General features: G+C 40.4%; 5 protein-coding genes across 10 annotated transcripts; 3 read left to right on the forward strand and 2 right to left on the reverse strand.

The window, feature by feature from the left end:
- Positions 1–3,562: 3,562 nt before the first annotated feature.
- Positions 3,563–4,928, forward strand: LOC124200827 (elongation factor 1-delta-like). The gene is made up of 6 exons (XM_046597149.1): positions 3,563–3,704; positions 3,773–3,884; positions 3,944–4,024; positions 4,082–4,430; positions 4,497–4,622; positions 4,687–4,928. Exons 2-6 carry the CDS (start codon positions 3,780–3,782, stop codon positions 4,839–4,841), a joined length of 816 nt encoding a protein of 271 aa, XP_046453105.1. The 5' UTR covers positions 3,563–3,704; positions 3,773–3,779; the 3' UTR covers positions 4,842–4,928.
- Positions 4,914–7,201, reverse strand: LOC124200822 (signal transducing adapter molecule 1-like). The gene is made up of 7 exons (XM_046597140.1): positions 6,986–7,201; positions 6,699–6,859; positions 6,386–6,634; positions 6,261–6,324; positions 6,008–6,190; positions 5,641–5,946; positions 4,914–5,559 (listed from the first exon to the last, which is right to left on the reverse strand). The coding sequence occupies exons 1-7, from the start codon at positions 7,026–7,028 to the stop codon at positions 5,117–5,119; spliced, it is 1,449 nt and encodes a 482-aa protein (XP_046453096.1). The 5' UTR covers positions 7,029–7,201; the 3' UTR covers positions 4,914–5,116.
- Positions 7,202–7,248: 47 nt separating this feature from the next.
- Positions 7,249–10,371, forward strand: LOC124200824 (ankyrin-3-like). Its single transcript, XM_046597142.1, has 6 exons — positions 7,249–7,440; positions 8,315–8,495; positions 8,630–8,721; positions 8,791–8,968; positions 9,038–9,316; positions 9,665–10,371. Exons 2-6 carry the CDS (start codon positions 8,318–8,320, stop codon positions 10,084–10,086), a joined length of 1,149 nt encoding a protein of 382 aa, XP_046453098.1. The 5' UTR covers positions 7,249–7,440; positions 8,315–8,317; the 3' UTR covers positions 10,087–10,371.
- Positions 10,170–13,442, reverse strand: LOC124200825 (CD151 antigen-like). 6 transcript variants are annotated; one of them, XM_046597148.1, is made up of 8 exons: positions 13,271–13,442; positions 11,757–11,913; positions 11,583–11,681; positions 11,371–11,499; positions 11,235–11,309; positions 11,057–11,158; positions 10,784–10,972; positions 10,170–10,701 (listed from the first exon to the last, which is right to left on the reverse strand). In XM_046597148.1, exons 2-8 carry the CDS (start codon positions 11,820–11,822, stop codon positions 10,555–10,557), a joined length of 807 nt encoding a protein of 268 aa, XP_046453104.1. In that variant the 5' UTR covers positions 11,823–11,913; positions 13,271–13,442; the 3' UTR covers positions 10,170–10,554. The 6 variants fall into 6 exon arrangements, with proteins under 6 accessions (XP_046453104.1, XP_046453102.1, XP_046453103.1 ...); XM_046597146.1 differs by lacking the exon at positions 13,271–13,442 and adding an exon at positions 12,837–13,040; XM_046597147.1 differs by lacking the exon at positions 13,271–13,442 and adding an exon at positions 12,598–12,780.
- Positions 13,443–13,536: 94 nt separating this feature from the next.
- On the forward strand, positions 13,537–15,844 carry LOC124200823 (NADH dehydrogenase [ubiquinone] flavoprotein 1, mitochondrial-like). Its single transcript, XM_046597141.1, has 8 exons — positions 13,537–13,699; positions 13,853–13,917; positions 13,992–14,136; positions 14,237–14,608; positions 14,673–14,824; positions 14,890–15,122; positions 15,192–15,400; positions 15,478–15,844. The coding sequence occupies exons 1-8, from the start codon at positions 13,657–13,659 to the stop codon at positions 15,672–15,674; spliced, it is 1,416 nt and encodes a 471-aa protein (XP_046453097.1). The 5' UTR covers positions 13,537–13,656; the 3' UTR covers positions 15,675–15,844.
- The last annotated feature ends 1,082 nt before the right edge of the window (positions 15,845–16,926 follow it).

A 16,926-nucleotide genomic window follows, 5' to 3' on the forward strand; every position in this document is an offset into this window, starting at 1 on the left:
CATATGCACAGCCACGGAATCTCCCATCGGGGATTGACGCCCGGTTACTTTTTCCTGTCACGCCCCGATGACGATAAGCTAAATATTGGATACTTTGGACTGGCCCGTCGCATCTACTCCAAAAAATTGGCGTCCCTCGATTACGGAATACCGGAATTTGCGGCTCCTGAGACTGATAACGACGAATTAGTCAGTTTCCCGACCAACATCTCGTCCTTCGGTGTCATTACCTCCTTCTTCCTCTCGGGCATTTCGCCTTTCAGGGGAGAAACCAACCGAGGCACTCTCCAAGCCGTCCAAATCAACTTTCATCCGGAAGCCTTTAGCAACATCTCCAGCGAGGCCACTGATTTAGTGAAGAAATTGTTGGTCTTCAAAGCCGATGGCCGTTTCACTCTCAAGGAGGTACGTTGATAAACTGCATTAAAAAAGCCCCCCCCCCCTTAATCGTGGAGCCCCAAGAAATGAAGGTAATGAAGGTAAGTAAGAGTCGGAAATGCTCAGCCAGTACTACCTGTAGTAAGGGGACGACCCCTGACCCCGTTGCCACCCTCCTCTTGGGGGGAGGCGCGTGGTCCGGCTCATGTTGTGGATCAGCCAACCGTACCGGCTCGTGTTGCGGATCAGCCGCCTGACCCAGATCGTGTTGTGGATCAGCCTGTCCCAATGCCGCCTTTTTTGGATTCAGATGATTCTTCCAGAGATGGAGATGTCGTCGGTAATTAATTTCAACGGTTTTTTGCTGCTCAAGAAGCCAACTTTATTAATCGACGAGCTCGTATCATGGCGAGATTTCAACAAAACCGCCGTCTACTCCTAGATGTCGATTCCGAAGATGAAGATAATTTGGCGGATGGAGAAGCAGCGGATAGAAACCTGGAAGTTCCCATTCAACTATTTCCCGAAGTAAATCACGAGGGTCTCTGCCCAGTGTGTTGGCTCCAAGTGCCTAACACAGTTATCACACCTTGCAGACACATTTTCTGCTTTATGTGTGTGGAAACATTTGAGTTGTCTAGGGCAACTAGATGCCTAGTCTGCCGCTCACGTTTCAATGGACATAGACCCGTGCCAGAAAATGATCGGAATGCCACTAATGTCCTATTGCATTTGGGTAATCAACCCTAGTTGAACAATTTCCATATCTGCTTCGACCAACCTGATGATCTAGACTACTGAATTATTTATTGCGTTTGATTGGATTAGTCGTGTAAAATTGCCTACTCTCTCATAAGAGGGGTTTGCTAATAGCCTACTAAACAAATGTTTACCTATAGCCAAACAGTTATATTTTCCCACAGGCAGTGCTTCCACTTCTAAAAAACAGGCGCCTCTAGAAGTTGCCAGATCAGGGGGAAAAACCCTAAAAACAAAATGAAAAATCCCCAGAAATATCCCTAAACACATTTTTTACTTTTTACCCAAAAATTCTTTAAAATCCCTGTAAATCGAGTAAATCCCCTTAAATTTCTACAAAACCAATTTTCACGCTGAAAATTTTCTATAACGCATGAAATTCTCTGTAATATTCAATTTAAAGACAAGTGTTACAATACAGAAAATTAAACAGAAAGGTTACAGATTAAAGACATTATTTCAGTTCTTTTTCGTGATAAAAAGAAGAGAAATCGGAATGGTAAAATACAAAGCTATCACGAGGTCAAAGGTATAAGTCAGTTTTTTTTTAATTCGGCATAAACATTGATTGGTACATTTGCTTCGTTTTTTTTCACAGCAGCAATTATGTCCTTTTTGATCACAGCAGTGCTTGCTGTTGCCATGGCAGATAGCCTTCTCTGTCTAGAGTGCCTAGACTAGACTTTCAATTTACAATTGACTAGATTAAATATGACGCGAAAAATCTTCCTACCTTAACCCGTTCTGTAGTTATACACCTTCAAAGTACTCTATTTTGCATGGAGCTCTATATTGAGTGTTCCCAAACTTTGGTATCCATTTTAAACCTACCCTTCCCTTGATAGGAAAAATCTGAAAAAAAATTCAGCTTAATGCTATCCATAATGGCTACGACCAAAAAAAAATTCGTCGTAATCCGACGAAAATTTCATTTTTGGGAACACCGAGAAAAAACGCCTTTCCCCATAAGGTTCTCTCTCGCGCACTCGCGCGTTCCCAAACTTTAGGTAGGTAGGCTACTGTTGGTATACCTCTAAATATATTTACTTATGACAATTTTTATTTGTGGCAAATAAGATATTTGAATTTTTTTACTTATGAGCAGAAAAATATTTTTTAAACTTATAAACGGAGTTACTTATGGGGATCCGTCATTCTGTCATGATCCCTTTCGTACTATTCGGGTGTATTGGTGTCGTTGTGTAGCAGCAGCGTTTAATAAATTGGATTCTATTTGATTTCCGTCGTGCCGTATATTTATATAGCGGATTTTTTTTTCGTAATCAGTTATGTGTAACACGGGTCAAAGAAAATTAAATAAAAATTATATATTTGTTATATTTTTATATCCATTTTACATAATGCGTTTGACATGTTATTCCTTATTCGGCCGTTATTCGGTGTGCTATGGTATGATGGTAGGCCTATGTCCAGCAGCAACGCCTAATATAATGACTATATAATCCTATTATTTCTTATTTTTTGAAATCATTCTCAATTCCAAATTCATAATAGTATCGTTGGTTATATTCAAATTCAAAGTCTTATTTCGTAGCGATCCCGATAACAACGGCCGCGACGATAATGTTCAAAGAGTAAAGAGTGGAATCCTTTCTTCAGCGGGGTCCTGATCCGTTGCTGCTCGATTTTGGAGAAACCGCATTGGTTTGCCGTGATGACCTTGCCGCTGGTCCGGTTCAAGCGGCAGCCGAAAACCAGGTCGTGGAACGTGTAGGTGAACAAGTGTTGAAGGAAGCGAACCCAGCCGTACTCGAAGTCGCCGGATGTGCTCCCATTCCAGTAGATATATTTGCCACCCTATATGCAATAAACATTTAATTGTAATTTAATATCATTCATAGTATATACGCTGAATCATCGCATTAACTTTTAAATTATCTTTGTGAAATTTCAAATTTGCAATAAAAAAAAAGATATTTTGCTAATTTTTTTTTAAACCTTCGGTTACATTTTTCAGGACCCAATCGCGGCTAAAACCTTGGACGGAACACGGAACGTATGTTTGATGCGACCAAGGAAGGCCCCACATGCCACATGCAAAAATCAGGTTTCTTGAGTACCGTACGGAAGACAAGGAAGCCCCCGGAAATTATGGACTTCTAGATCAGACACTGGCGATTATGCTGGTACCGGTATCCATGCCGATTATCTATGCTGTAGCAGAGTAATCCAGGAAGACTCTGGCTGTAGCCGCTGTAGCTGTAGTCTGTACGTATACACCATGTTTCAGTTTGAGTAATAACAATTTTCGCGGGCAATTTTCGCTTTATATATCTGCACTGTATTGTATATTTTAATAATTTTTTTTTTTTTTAAATATTACTGATTAATTGAAATGTTGAACCCTGTTGTCAATCATTTTTTAAATTAGAAAAGCAGAAAGATACAAATACAACTCTCAATAAAAAATTACAGCTTGGCATCGTTGTTTTCCTGCCTCAACGTGGAGCTCATTCTGCTCACCTAACTGCTCACTGCTCACTGTTCTGCTCAGCTGTCACCCCTCTTGGTTACTGAACGTTCGATCTTGCTCCATTGTATAACAGGTGACTAGAAATCAAAGAAGAAAATGTTTCGTTTATTCATTTATATGCCTTATTTTCGTATATTTTAGATTAAAAATGGTGAACAGCGCTGTAAATGAAGCATTGTCTCGCGAAACAGTCTGGTATGAGAAGTTTCGTTATGAAGATGCGGAACGTCAGTTCCAAGAAATCTTGGCAAAGGTATGTTAATTTTACCTTTTAGTTGAATATTTCTTAAATGTTTGAATCATCAAATTCAGGGTTCAACAGGACCAGCATCCTGTTCAGTTGTTGCTGAAATAATGAAAGCCAGGGATCAGATTAAAAGCTCACTTGCTGCTGTAAGTTCAACTATTTTTAACATGGTAATAGAAAATTGAAATTGATTTCATGTACAGGTTGAGGATTTACCTTCCTCTGGTTCTGCCATTCCATCTAATGTGACCAGTCGACTCCAACAACTGGAGCAGGAAAATAAAGATTTGAAAAAAGTTACCGATGATCTCCGTTCATTGGTGCTGAGTTTGGAGTCCAGGGTCAAGAGTTTGGAAAGCTCGAAACCTGGAGCAGCAGTTCAAGCACCAAAACCTAGTGCTCCTCAACCAGCACCTCCAGCTAAAGCAGCAGCAAAACCTGATGATGATGACGATGATGATGTTGATCTGTTTGGATCTGATGAAGAAGATGAGGATGCTGAAAGAATCAAACAGGAACGTGTTGCAGCATATGCTGCTAAAAAATCTACAAGTAATAGAATTGTCCATTTCATAATAATTGTATCTTACTACATTTATTTTTCATATTCCCTAACAGAACCTGCTCTGATTGCCAAATCCAACATCATTTTGGATGTTAAACCGTGGGATGACGAAACCGATATGGCTGAAATGGAGCGTCGTGTGCGTGAAATTACGTCCGATGGCCTCCTTTGGGGCACTTGTAAGTCAAATTAGTCAGTTTCGACACTATCCTCTGCAATGTTTAACTTTTATTTAATTTGCAGCCAAGTTGGTTCCACTGGCATATGGAATCAAGAAACTCCAGATTTCCACAGTCGTCGAAGATGATAAAGTGTCTGTTGACTGGCTGACTGAAACTATCCAAGAAATTGAAGATTTAGTCCAGTCTGTTGATATTGCTGCCTTTAACAAGATTTAAATTGTTTCAAGCAACATCACTGAGAAATCTGCAATTACTATTGCGTAACTTGTGGAAATAAAAAATAACAGCTTTAAGGGCATCAAACGGAAAGTTCTGCGAAATTTATTGTTTTAACCAACGTAGAGTAACTAAATGAGGTTGTAGGTAAAGGATGATGAAATTGTAAGACATTTAACAACCGAAACGTTGGAAGAATTGAACTCTAAGGAGAAAGGGGGTTACAACAAGGAGAATGAAATTGTAACTGTACAATTGCGCAGCTAGAATACAAATTAGAAATTCTGAGGATGGCCAGAATATGGGTTAACAAAAGGTTGTTGGCCCATATTAACCACTCCATAAGGCATTGGATTGGGGACTTGATTAGGAGGAAATGTAGCAGAATGGCTAACAGGTGGAGCAAATGGAGCTAAAGAAGGACTCTGTGGAGGTGCTTGAGGTTGAGGAAAAGGGTACTTCATGTTCCCGGATACATTCATGCCTCCGACAGGCCCAATGGGTGCAACGTTTGCGCCAGGATATTGGTAGCCAGGGACAGACATTCCCATGTTCATATTTGGATGGGTTTGGGGAGGCGCCGGCATTTCTCGCATAAGACTTCGATACATGTCCAGTGATTCAATCAAATGACTACCCAACTTGGTTAAGTGGGCGTGACGACGATCAAGTTTCTCCAGTTCAGCATCAATTAATGGGCCCATAGCGCCACATTGATCTATGAAAACCAAATATTTAGATAAACATTTTCACAACATCAGAACTTTGGTTTATATTGAAACTATAGAAATAATTATACCTTCTAGCATTTTCAACTCTTCCGGATCGTTGCGTTCCCCTGTAGGATCTGCTTCGTGAAGAGCATGAAGCATTCGATCAATTTTAGCTTCATCGATTTCGACTTCTGCTTCACTGCTGGCCGTCTCTTCGAGAGTGGCCACTACAACTTGCTCGTTAAACTGGACTCGCTTAGACGTGTCTCTTGCCACCATCACTTCTGGTTCAGCTTCCAAATCAGTCGACACGAAATTAGCCGGGAAAAGACCTTCTCCTCTTTGATTGGACCCCTTCCACCAATTAGGGTCTGAATCATCGATTACGTGAACTAAAAAGATTATGTTTAATTAGTCAGCAATACGGTTAAGTAAAAATATATTCAAAATTACTGATCTCCCCAGCTTTGAATGTCAACTCGTTATCTTCAGCAGCCTCAAAATCATATAATGCACGCACTTTACGTCGCTCCCGTTCTTTCACAGGTGAAATTGGGGCTGATGTCGTCATCGATGGATACAAGGACGAAGAAACTTTTGTGGTCACTTCTGCCTCTTTCAGTGACAGTGCAATTGCTACATAAAATATAAAATAGGATCAAATTATTGTTTAAGGTTCAAATTATTGTGAATTAAATTGGAATACCCTTTGCAATATCCTCCTCTTCTCTGGCTGCCACATCTTTATTGTTTACAACTGTTTTCTTAACCTGATAATTAAATCAAATTATTAATATCTTATAAAACTAACTAACCATGTAGTGCACTCACTGGTTCAGTTGTCTCTGTAAAATCAACACCTTCCTGCCTCAAACGATTATATAAAGCAGGTATAAGACTGAGTTGAGAATCGGTTTTGAAATCACCCTCTGCCCACTTCTTTAAACACTGTTTTAATTGGGAAGCTACTTGGGGGTGTAATTTATTTTTGATAAGCTTGTACAACTCTTGTTCGGAATCTCTTGACGCTATCTCTAAATGGAATGGTTTATGGCAGTTGCTCACACAGGCATCCAAAAGCTAAAAATTATTGAAAAATTAATTACCACATATTGAGAAATATATTTAAAAAAAAAAGCTTTACTTTGACAGCCTGCTTGGCAACATGTGGATTTTGATGATACAATCGTTTGATAATGGCTCTCAAACAATCTTTAGGTCCAGTAGTTATCGCTTTTACTTTGTCACAGACATCAAGAATTGTTTCCCAATTCTCACTCATATTCTTTTCATCGGTTGCCTTTTCTATAAGGGGTAAAGAATCGTGAGTAAAATTTCGATGAGGATGAAGCAATGCAAGAATACCAAATGAGGTATTCATTCAATTGCTTGTCCTATTTCTCAAATAACGTAAGTAAACGATGGCCTTACCGACATCCAGATCAAATGGCGAACTACCAGAAAAGATACCCATGGTAAAAATGACACTGTATTACTCGTACTGTGGGATAAACAATGAATAAGTAAAATAGGAAAACACGGAAATCGACTGATGAGTAATAAAGCAGAGATAATAAACCAGCAGCGCAAATCAAGTTAAGACGGATCTGTCATCCGGAGTGTCTTGGCGTTGCAAAGTTCCACCGCCAGGTGACTCTTTCCTCGATTGTTTTTTTGTTAGAAGAAAAAGTGAGAATTTACAAATTTTGAATGCAGATGGCTTTGTAAAATTTTGACCCCATGGTCGGCTCTCCTTAGTCGACATAAAAAGTCCAAAAGTCAGTTCGTCGTGCTTATTTACTAAGAAGCAGTCCTCTTGCTTTATTATAAGCCTTACACACTTGTACGTTCGCGGTGTTGATTTATCGGAACGTCTATTATCTTGGGTGAGTACACAAATTATGTCCTCTTGGCCCTTATGTCGGCTGCGCGATAATCATATGATTCCGTGGCGATAACAGTCGTTAATTGAGTGTATTTATTTCATTGATGGGTCCGTGGTCATTGACCTAACGATCTCTCGTGTTGAAGATGTGTGCCCCTGTGACCCCTCGACTCAAATGAGCAATTTTACCAACACCAAACCAGAGAAAGAATTCCGACAAGTTTAGCGCAGTTTTGGTCTGTAGTATATGTTAATTTAAAAAAGACGAAAAATTACATTTGAACGAAACCAGAAGGGTGGTCGAGAACCCGCTGTGCTCCACCGCGAGCGCATGTCGTCCTTGAGATTGAAAACTTGAAGTCTCCTCCTCCCCTGCTGAAGAAGAAAACAACACAAGAACAGCAGGACGGATAATACATATACTCTCTCAAGGTCGAACTCATTTTCGCCCTCGGGCAACCGATCGTAGTTGGATTTCTTTTTGCGCGGGTTCAAATTCGTGAGCGCGCGTCAGTTTGAAAATACGTTCAAAACCATTTTTGGCAATTTTCTTGGTAAAGATTAGAATATCCAGGACAAATACGGTAAATCAGGGTTTAGCGACAAATGAATTGGCACAGGTCAATATTTTTCATCAGAAGCCACTTGGAAATTACCGTATTTTTAAAAAAAGGTCATCGACCCTTGTTGCCCTTAAGAGGGGAAACCTGCAAATCGTGATGGATGCAATCATGGCGATGACCTCGCCAAGTTCCCCCCATGAAACAAAGAAGCGAAAAAATCCAGTTTTTCATCATCATCTTACGGAATTTTCATGTTTCAGTATTTTACCATTCAGATTATTCTATAATTTTTGTTTGCATTTGCATCGACAGAAAATGGGAGTGGCCTGGTGGAATCTGCAATCGCAACTGTTGGTGGCCATCCAGAAGGATGACGTCATGAGAGCCAAGGAACTCTTGGCAGATGGCGTTGACTGCGACGCACGATTCAATTTCGGCAGTCATCGGCGACCTGCACTTTGTCTTTGTGTCGAACGTGACAGTTTAGATCTCGGTATGTATTATATTCTTATCCCTAATTTATGCAAAAGAGAACCAAGGGAATTTCCATATAAACCGGTTAGCATTAGCACACGGAAAAACCTAACGGATCTTTTGTTTACTTTTGTCGCTTATATTATGAACCAGTTCGTTTGTTGCTCGACTGGGGATGTTCGGTGAACCAATCAGATACCCGAGGTCAGACAGCTCTTCATCTGGCTGCCAGCAGAGGACAATTGGTAAAATTAAAATAACAATTTTATAGACCAACCAAATTCAATCAAATTAATCATTCTTTCTCTTTGAAGGGACTCCTCCAACACCTTTTGAGGAACAAAGCCAGCGTTCGTGCTCTCGATGAACAGAAACGAACGCCATTGCATTGGGCGGCTCAACATTCTTCTCCCGAAATGGCTTTACTTCTTCTCCAGCATCAAGCGGCAGTCGATCCGCTCGACCAGGACGGAAGGACTCCATTACTCTTGGGTTTGACAGCACATTTCTAAAAAAGGATAAAAACAAAACAAGATTTATTCTCATTTTATCTATTATTAGCGTGCCAAAATCCTTCAAGCTCGGCGACAGCGCAACAACTGCTGCGATACGGGGCCAATGCGAGAGCAGTGGATTCGCTGGGAAACACGGCTTTGCATTTAACAGCTGATCCGCCATTGATGAAGGCTCTCATCGCATCCGGAGCGGCCGTCAACGCCTCCAACCAAGCCGGTCTGACACCTCTGCATCTAGCCGTTCGCCACACGTCGACGTCACGAGTGGAAATCGTCTCGTTACTCGCCCAAGCTGGATGTCAGCTGGATCAACCGACGCCCTTGGGTATATTTATCAACAGCTCAATATTTATCTTGAGATAACCGAGAAAAAAGCGAAATCAGTTGAAATTTTTTTGAAAAAAGAAATTGAAGGTCAAACATTGTGGTCGGAAATCCACCGCAATCGTTTTCCCCGCAAGGAAATTAGTCACGACAGAAGATGAGTTTAACACTGTCAAATTCCATTAAATTTGTCTGATAACGATATATCGAGGTCATTATTTCTGCGAATCAAAATCGAGATTTGAAAAGAAAATCAGGCCAGACGTTTTTGAAGAAGAAATTTGAAACCTAATTATTTCTTGTTTAACCGGAAACCTAAATTCTGATAAAAATACATATTCCTATTTAGGTCAAACTGCTTTGCACACGGTTGTCCAGGAGAGAGATGAATCCAGTGCCATTTTACTATTGCGTTTCCAAGCTCGACCGGATACGGTGGATCGGCTCGGATTACCTCCGCTGTTTCACGCCGCCCGTGACGGCAATCTCCGTCTGGTTCAAGCTCTGCTGGCCGCCGGAGCTTACCAGACGCTTCGAGACCCCCAGTCGTGGATCCGCCAGCCTCACTTGTTGGCCGAAGTCCGCGACGCCCAGATCCTTCAGTTATTGTTGACCACGGCTAACGCTTGTCCCCGTCTGACCTGGCTGGCCCGCTCAGCATTCCGTGATTACGCCAAAGAGAAAAGTGGCGTAGTCGCTTCCAAACTACTTTTCCCGCCGTCACTGGTCCAGTTTATTAACTTTTCCGACGTCTTTGAAAACTGGATTTGAAAAAGAAGCTCATCGCATAATTTAAACAAACAAAAAAAAATAATTAAAACTAGGGAAACTTCAATCTCGAAATGTTTGATAAATTCGTCTTTTCTTTTTATTTCTGAAATGATTCTTTCGAGAGTAAAAAAAAAAAAAAATATTATTAACGTGATCATGATATAAGGCACTATTATTATTATACAATGTGTGCGACTCTTTGAGATGGAATAGGCACTTGTTCGTCGAATCATCATGTCTCGCAATAAACAACAGCAGAGAAATATAAAGTGAAAGCTTAATGAACAACATACTTTTTTTTCATAGTGATTTCAGATCTTAGTTGGTCCCGATTAATCCTAGACACTGAATTACATAGTTTCAAAATGTGATGGCTTACGTTCTTAATAAAACAAAAACAAGGCGGGAATCTTATGAGAATAACTGCGTCATGAAGGAGAGATATTTAAGCTTAGGTACTTTCTTTTTTTACTTGATGAAATCATTATCAATAGCCTGACATAAACAAAAGGCGAAGACGATGCCCAAAATTTGAGTCACACCCAGTCCGACACCAACGCCGATAACAATTTCCATATGAGAATGGAAGTACTCGATTATACGGGAGTAACATCCCTGAAATAAGAAAGAAAAATACAAAAATGGTCAGTAATAAATATATGAAACAATGGAATAATAATTATTTATGATCTTATACCTTCATACGATATGAATTATCATCAGTGGGGCTGGTCATACATCGTTGATCTTCCGGCTGAAAATCAATCAACTTGCCACGGAGTTTACAGCAGGAAACGGGCAACAAATGTCCAGACGTTCTGTTTTTCATCCACGGAGTGCCGGCAAAGTCGGTGAAATTGTTGACTCCGCAACACGACAGTTGACCCTTAATCCAAACCACAAAAAAAGAAAAAAATAAAAAAAAAACGAAATTCGTGAATGAAACGCCCCGCGGAAAGATTTGTCGTACTTGCATCAAGTTCCATGAAGTCGTCAAGGCATCTGCTTCCTGTTGGGTGTTGTAATGGTCTTTCAGTGCCGTCATCATGTAGGTTTTGATTTCCTTTTCAGCCTATCCCCCATAGTGAATTGATTCAATAAGCTGAAAATAATTAAAACAGAAAATGGGAGAGCCAGTGATATGTTACCTCCTGTTGGTAAGTCGCTGCCAGACTTCCTGCGGTAATCTCCAAGGCCACAATCACAAAGACGAAGGCGCCGTACTAAAATGACAGAAATAGAAGGATAAATATAAAGATTACAATTCATCAATCAGATTCTTACCAGTCCGAGAAGAACCCGAGATTCTTTGACAGCGCCGCAGTAGCCCAGGAAACTGACGATGAAGATAAAAGCTCCAGCAGCAATCAGCAAATAGGCACTTTGGGTGATAACTGCTGGTTGTACCAAATTCTGTGCGACACAAAAAATAAAAAAATAAATACACAGATGCGCATCTGTCCGTGACGTAATAAAAAGAATGTGTATTTTGGTACCTGCACATTTTCAGCTTGAGTAAATTTGATCAGAGTGAGAAACGAACTCTGGTCGGCGGCTAACCAAATTCCAATACCTAAAACGGCCGCTCCTCCCCACTACAACAAGACAAAAAAAAACCCAAAACTTGTTTAAATCTCGCACTCGAGTCACGTTTCCAAACCAATACTCACGAAAAGGGCAAAGTTGAACAGACACAGAACGTATTTCACCACGGTGGCTCCGCAATCGAGCGGCATTGTATAACTTTTAAATGGAGATGGGATTTTTCTTTATGTACTATCCGGATATCACCGCTTCTTGGACGGACGAAATGGGAGAAGCTTAGAGCTGTAATCAATAATGGACAAGACGGTTAATACAAGTTGGAAGGCAGCCACCAGTTGTCTGAATTAAGACAAACTGACGTCACCGACTCTTAATGGCTGCGCAACAGGACGACGCGTTAGTCAACCTATTGCGACACACACACTAGATGACAGCCGGGGAAATTTAGAGGTGAAACCCCCCATGTGCAAGGATATATTTAAGAAAATGAATCTACAGCAGGATTTCCGAAGTTTGACCATCAAATAGTCGTGTCTAATGATATTTAAAAAAAAACATGTCAAGGAGATTTGGAATTTTCAATTCAACAATTTCAAAACATTCCAATTTCCTTCGATGCAATTCTAGGTTGTTGTTGAAAAGGCATACAATGACTCTCAAGTCACGCCATCATCGATCAATCTACAGTACCTGCATAACTTTCTAAACCCTCTTTTTTTTATGAAATCCAAGAAAAATAAAAACTGGCCAATAGAAGTACTATCGTTATTATTTTTCGTTCAATAAAAGTAACAACGGGAAAATGGGAAATGATAGATATCCTTTGTTCGTAGGGAATTTGGAATTAAGGGAGGATGGCGTGTGAATCTCGATACCACATTGTAAATCCTTTTACGATTACCCGACCAGAGAGCTAGGGTCGGGTCAGATGTACGTGGAAATATATATAAATGTGAAGCCACTAACTCAAATAAAATAAAAGATTCGGGGCGGTAACACAACACGTATGTTACGTACACACACACACACACCACCTTCAATTCAAAAGGACGAAAAAACACAAACAATTGGGGGGGTCCTTCAGCACGCTTGGCTGCTGCTTTGCTACACTGATGAAACTAACAACTAACTTTCGCAGCCCCCATGACCAACTGGCCGATTTCTCAACCTTAAACGAACGACTAGGAAATGGCTATTTTACTTACACACAGCGCCACGTGAAAACAATGAATGCAACAGTTGATTTCTATCTCTGAATTATTGTGACGGAAATATCGATGCACTCAAGACGACACAAACACAAACGCGAGACTCTTTGTGACTCGGTTGACGATGTATACTGAGAGAGCTGCTTGAGGATGAGAATATGTTTGTGTGTGCAACACCTCAAATGTGAATCGGTTGCTTTGAAAAAGAAAAATTCATGGCTCCGGGCTACGAGAGAAAGAAAACGCCCCCTTTTTACCGCGACATCTAGTGTCGCCATGAGTTTATAGGAATTTCGAATCTACCAAAAGACATCACTTTCCAAGTTAAAACGGATATTTTTGTAATGCTTCCATCATAAGATGATGATTGTATATTATTACGTAATAAAAAAGTTTAAGTGAATTACTATTTGAATTTAACTCATATATACCTGAATAACTTGTTGCTCTATCCAGTTATTTATCCTTGGATCCGATTGGTACCAAGACTGATCAACCTCGTCAATGTCGTCATTTACATATCATCGCTCTTCTCTAAGTGCTTTTATTCGCGAAAAACTTGATAGTTGATGACGTCAATACCTGAAGGTATGCTGAAGCCGAATCGCAAAAGGCAAAGGCAAAGTAAAGAAAAAGAAAACTAAAAATAAATAGTGCGTCTCCTTCTGGTGACGAGTTACAGCAACTTAATCTCTTTTCCATCTAGTGGTAAACGACAACACTGGCAGTAGCTCACCGTAGCTCTGCAGTCGACAGTCTTCTCCAACCAAGAGTCCAACAACTCGGATTTTGGTAAAAGTAAAAACTTTTTGTCGCTATGGCTTTAACAAAGTTGAGCCTATTTACAAGACCGAACCTCAGTAAGTTACAATGTTTCTTTAAATTTCCAAGCAAAGATTTTACGGTTATTTTAAAAAATGTTTTTATTACGTATTTGTCTCTCGACTCCGATGAATATTTTTGCCCCAAGCCCTTACGTAATGGATGTTTATTTGTGCAATTATTTATTTCAGGTGTACAGTCACTGAGCATTGTCTCTACTCGATTTAATACCACTACTGCTGCTCCTCCTGCCAAGGTGAGTAAGAATGACCAATGTCTAAATCTTATTTAATGATCATGTAATCACATTTTGCTGTTCCTGGTATGCAGACAAAGTTTGGACCACTTAAAGATGAAGACCGCATTTTCACTAATCTTTATGGTCGACATGACTGGAGGCTGTCAGGTGCCATGAAAAGAGGAGACTGGTACAAGACAAAGGAAATTTTGTTGAAGGGAGTTGATTGGATTCTCAGTAAGTAATTTCTTTTTAAATTCAGGTGCAACCTTGGGATACATTTGTTTTCCATTTTGTAATGTAGATTTAATTTCATTTCTTTAACTTGTTCCAACAGATGAAGTAAAGAAATCTGGCCTACGTGGACGTGGTGGTGCTGGATTTCCCAGTGGCATGAAGTGGAGTTTCATGAACAAGCCTTCAGACGGCCGGCCTCGCTATCTTGTGGTTAACGCCGACGAAGGCGAGCCAGGCACTTGCAAAGATCGTGAGATCATGCGCCACGATCCTCACAAGCTCATCGAAGGATGTCTCATTGCCGGTCGAGCAATGGGAGCCCGCGCTGCCTACATCTACATTCGAGGAGAGTTTTACAACGAAGGAACCAACGTTCAGGTGGCAATCCATGAGGCGTACAAACAAGGATTAATCGGCAAAAATGCCTGCGGATCCGGTTACGATTTCGATGTTTTTGTTCACCGCGGCGCAGGTATATATTTTGAACACAGCTGACCAAAGTTCAGATATTTTCAGATCAGTTCTGTTTACTGTAGGTGCTTACATTTGCGGCGAGGAGACTGCTTTGATCGAGTCCATTGAAGGCAAGCAAGGTAAACCACGTCTGAAGCCCCCTTTCCCAGCTGATATTGGCGTTTTCGGCTGCCCAACTACCGTCGCTAACGTAGAGACCGTTGCAGTCGCCCCGGTATTCAAATTTTATCTAGTTAGGTGTAGTTTCGTGCAACTGAACTCATTAACAAATTGAATTAGACGATCTGCCGTCGTGGAGGTGATTGGTTTGTGGGTTTCGGTCGCCCCAGAAATTCTGGTACGAAGCTTTTCAACATCTCGGGTCATGTCAACAACCCGTGTACTGTCGAGGAGGAAATGTCTATTCCGCTGAGAGAGTTGATCGAGCGACATGCTCGGGGAGTGGTTGGCGGATGGGACAACTTATTGGCTGTAATCCCCGGAGGCAGTTCCACCCCGATGATTCCGCGCAAGTATGTTTTTTTTTATTGTTCCTTTTTTACAAGAAATTTCAGTTGATGTTTTTTTAAACTAATTTTCAGAGTTTGTGATGATGTTCTAATGGATTTTGACGCCCTGGTCGCTGCACAAACTGGTTTAGGCACAGCTGCCTTAATTGTAATGAACAAGCAGACTGACGTCATCCGAGCCATCGCTCGTCTTATTGAATTCTACAAACATGAATCTTGTGGACAGTGCACTCCATGCCGCGAAGGCACCGGTTGGATGAATAAAATCATGTATCGATTTGGTAAGCTATTGCCCAATAACATATCGTCCTATTCGTGAACAATCGTATTAATCTCGGTGAATTTTTGTGAAATTTAGTTGAGGGTAACGCCAAACCAGAAGAAATCGATATGCTGTGGGAACTTAGCAAGCAAATTGAAGGTCACACTATTTGCGCTTTGGGAGACGGTGCTGCCTGGCCCGTGCAAGGTCTGATCCGACACTTCCGCCCCGAGATCGAAGATCGCATGAAACGTTTTGCCGAACGCCAGCAATGCCAAAAGGTTGCTGCTTGAATATTGTAAAGATGATGGAGAAGTAGAAGCTGTTTAGAAAACTACAGATTCATATATACTGATCGTCGGCCATTTGGTTCAGCCGTCTGTGTATATCTTGACTGACTAAAAATACCCGTCAGTGTACATGTCAATTCGAGGAAGATACATATAACTAAAGGAAATCTAAATATCCATCAGAATTACTGTTTGATTTTTCTTCATGGATTCCCAAATATGACCGTAAAAAAACTAGTGATTTAAGATTCCAGTTATCAAGCTATAGGTAGCATACACCGGCACACACCTAGCATGTAGTATGTATCTGCGAGCACCTTTCACTCAAGTGGTGAAAAAGAAATATTCTTTTTTCTGGAAGGTCGTTTTAAAATAAGAAATCGGGGAAAGGACTAAATTCGGACGGAGTCTACCATAGGCAGAACTTCCTTGCGATTTATTATTATAGACCGCGACCTAAATATAGAAAACGATTTCAAAATGATATTCTTCATTTCTGACCGGTTTGCATGGCTTATGACGAAACCAGAATTACCACGAAGAAGAATATGTAGCGGGCAAAACATTTGTTGATTTGATCTGTCTCGTTGCACTTATAAGTTCAACAGCTGAAGAAATAAACCCTTCGGGTGTATAGACGACGAAAGGATGCTGAATTGCCTTCTCGATTAGGGACAACATACCTGACATTATCACAGCCCTAAACTAATCAAACCCTAAATTCAACAGCCCACACAAAAAAAACTTTTTCTTTCACTTTGTATTATTTTTAAAATAGAAAATGAATCTCCATAAGAGGGCTGTGATAATTTCAGGCATGTTGTCCATAATCGAGAAGGCAACTCAGCATCCTTTCGTCGTCTATTCTAAGTTTCATGTTGAAAGTTCGAAAAAAGATTATAACATTTTAAAAATGTAACTCTTGAATATTTTTTCAATGAATAATTGGGAAAAAAATTTTATTAGTTTTTAAAAATCGATTTAATCATACTAAGGTAAACGTCGAAAGTTGATATTGTTAATATCAAAATTTAAAGCGCGCTCTATCTTTGGGTATCATTTTCCTTTACAAACTACAGGGCTCATAAAAAAAAATTAGAAGCTTGATTGGAAATGTGCAGGAGGGTGAATCAATATGAAAACGACCAAAGCCTGTGGCGACCATCTCAAGGATTTGATCGCCACTAGGCTTTTTCGATTCATAACTATTAAAGAATTTTTTCCTAGAGTGATTTTGAAAAAAAATGGCGCGTTC

The sequence above is a fragment of the Daphnia pulex genome, chromosome 8, assembly GCF_021134715.1.
Source record: "Daphnia pulex isolate KAP4 chromosome 8, ASM2113471v1".
Taxonomy (NCBI): domain Eukaryota; kingdom Metazoa; phylum Arthropoda; class Branchiopoda; order Diplostraca; family Daphniidae; genus Daphnia; species Daphnia pulex.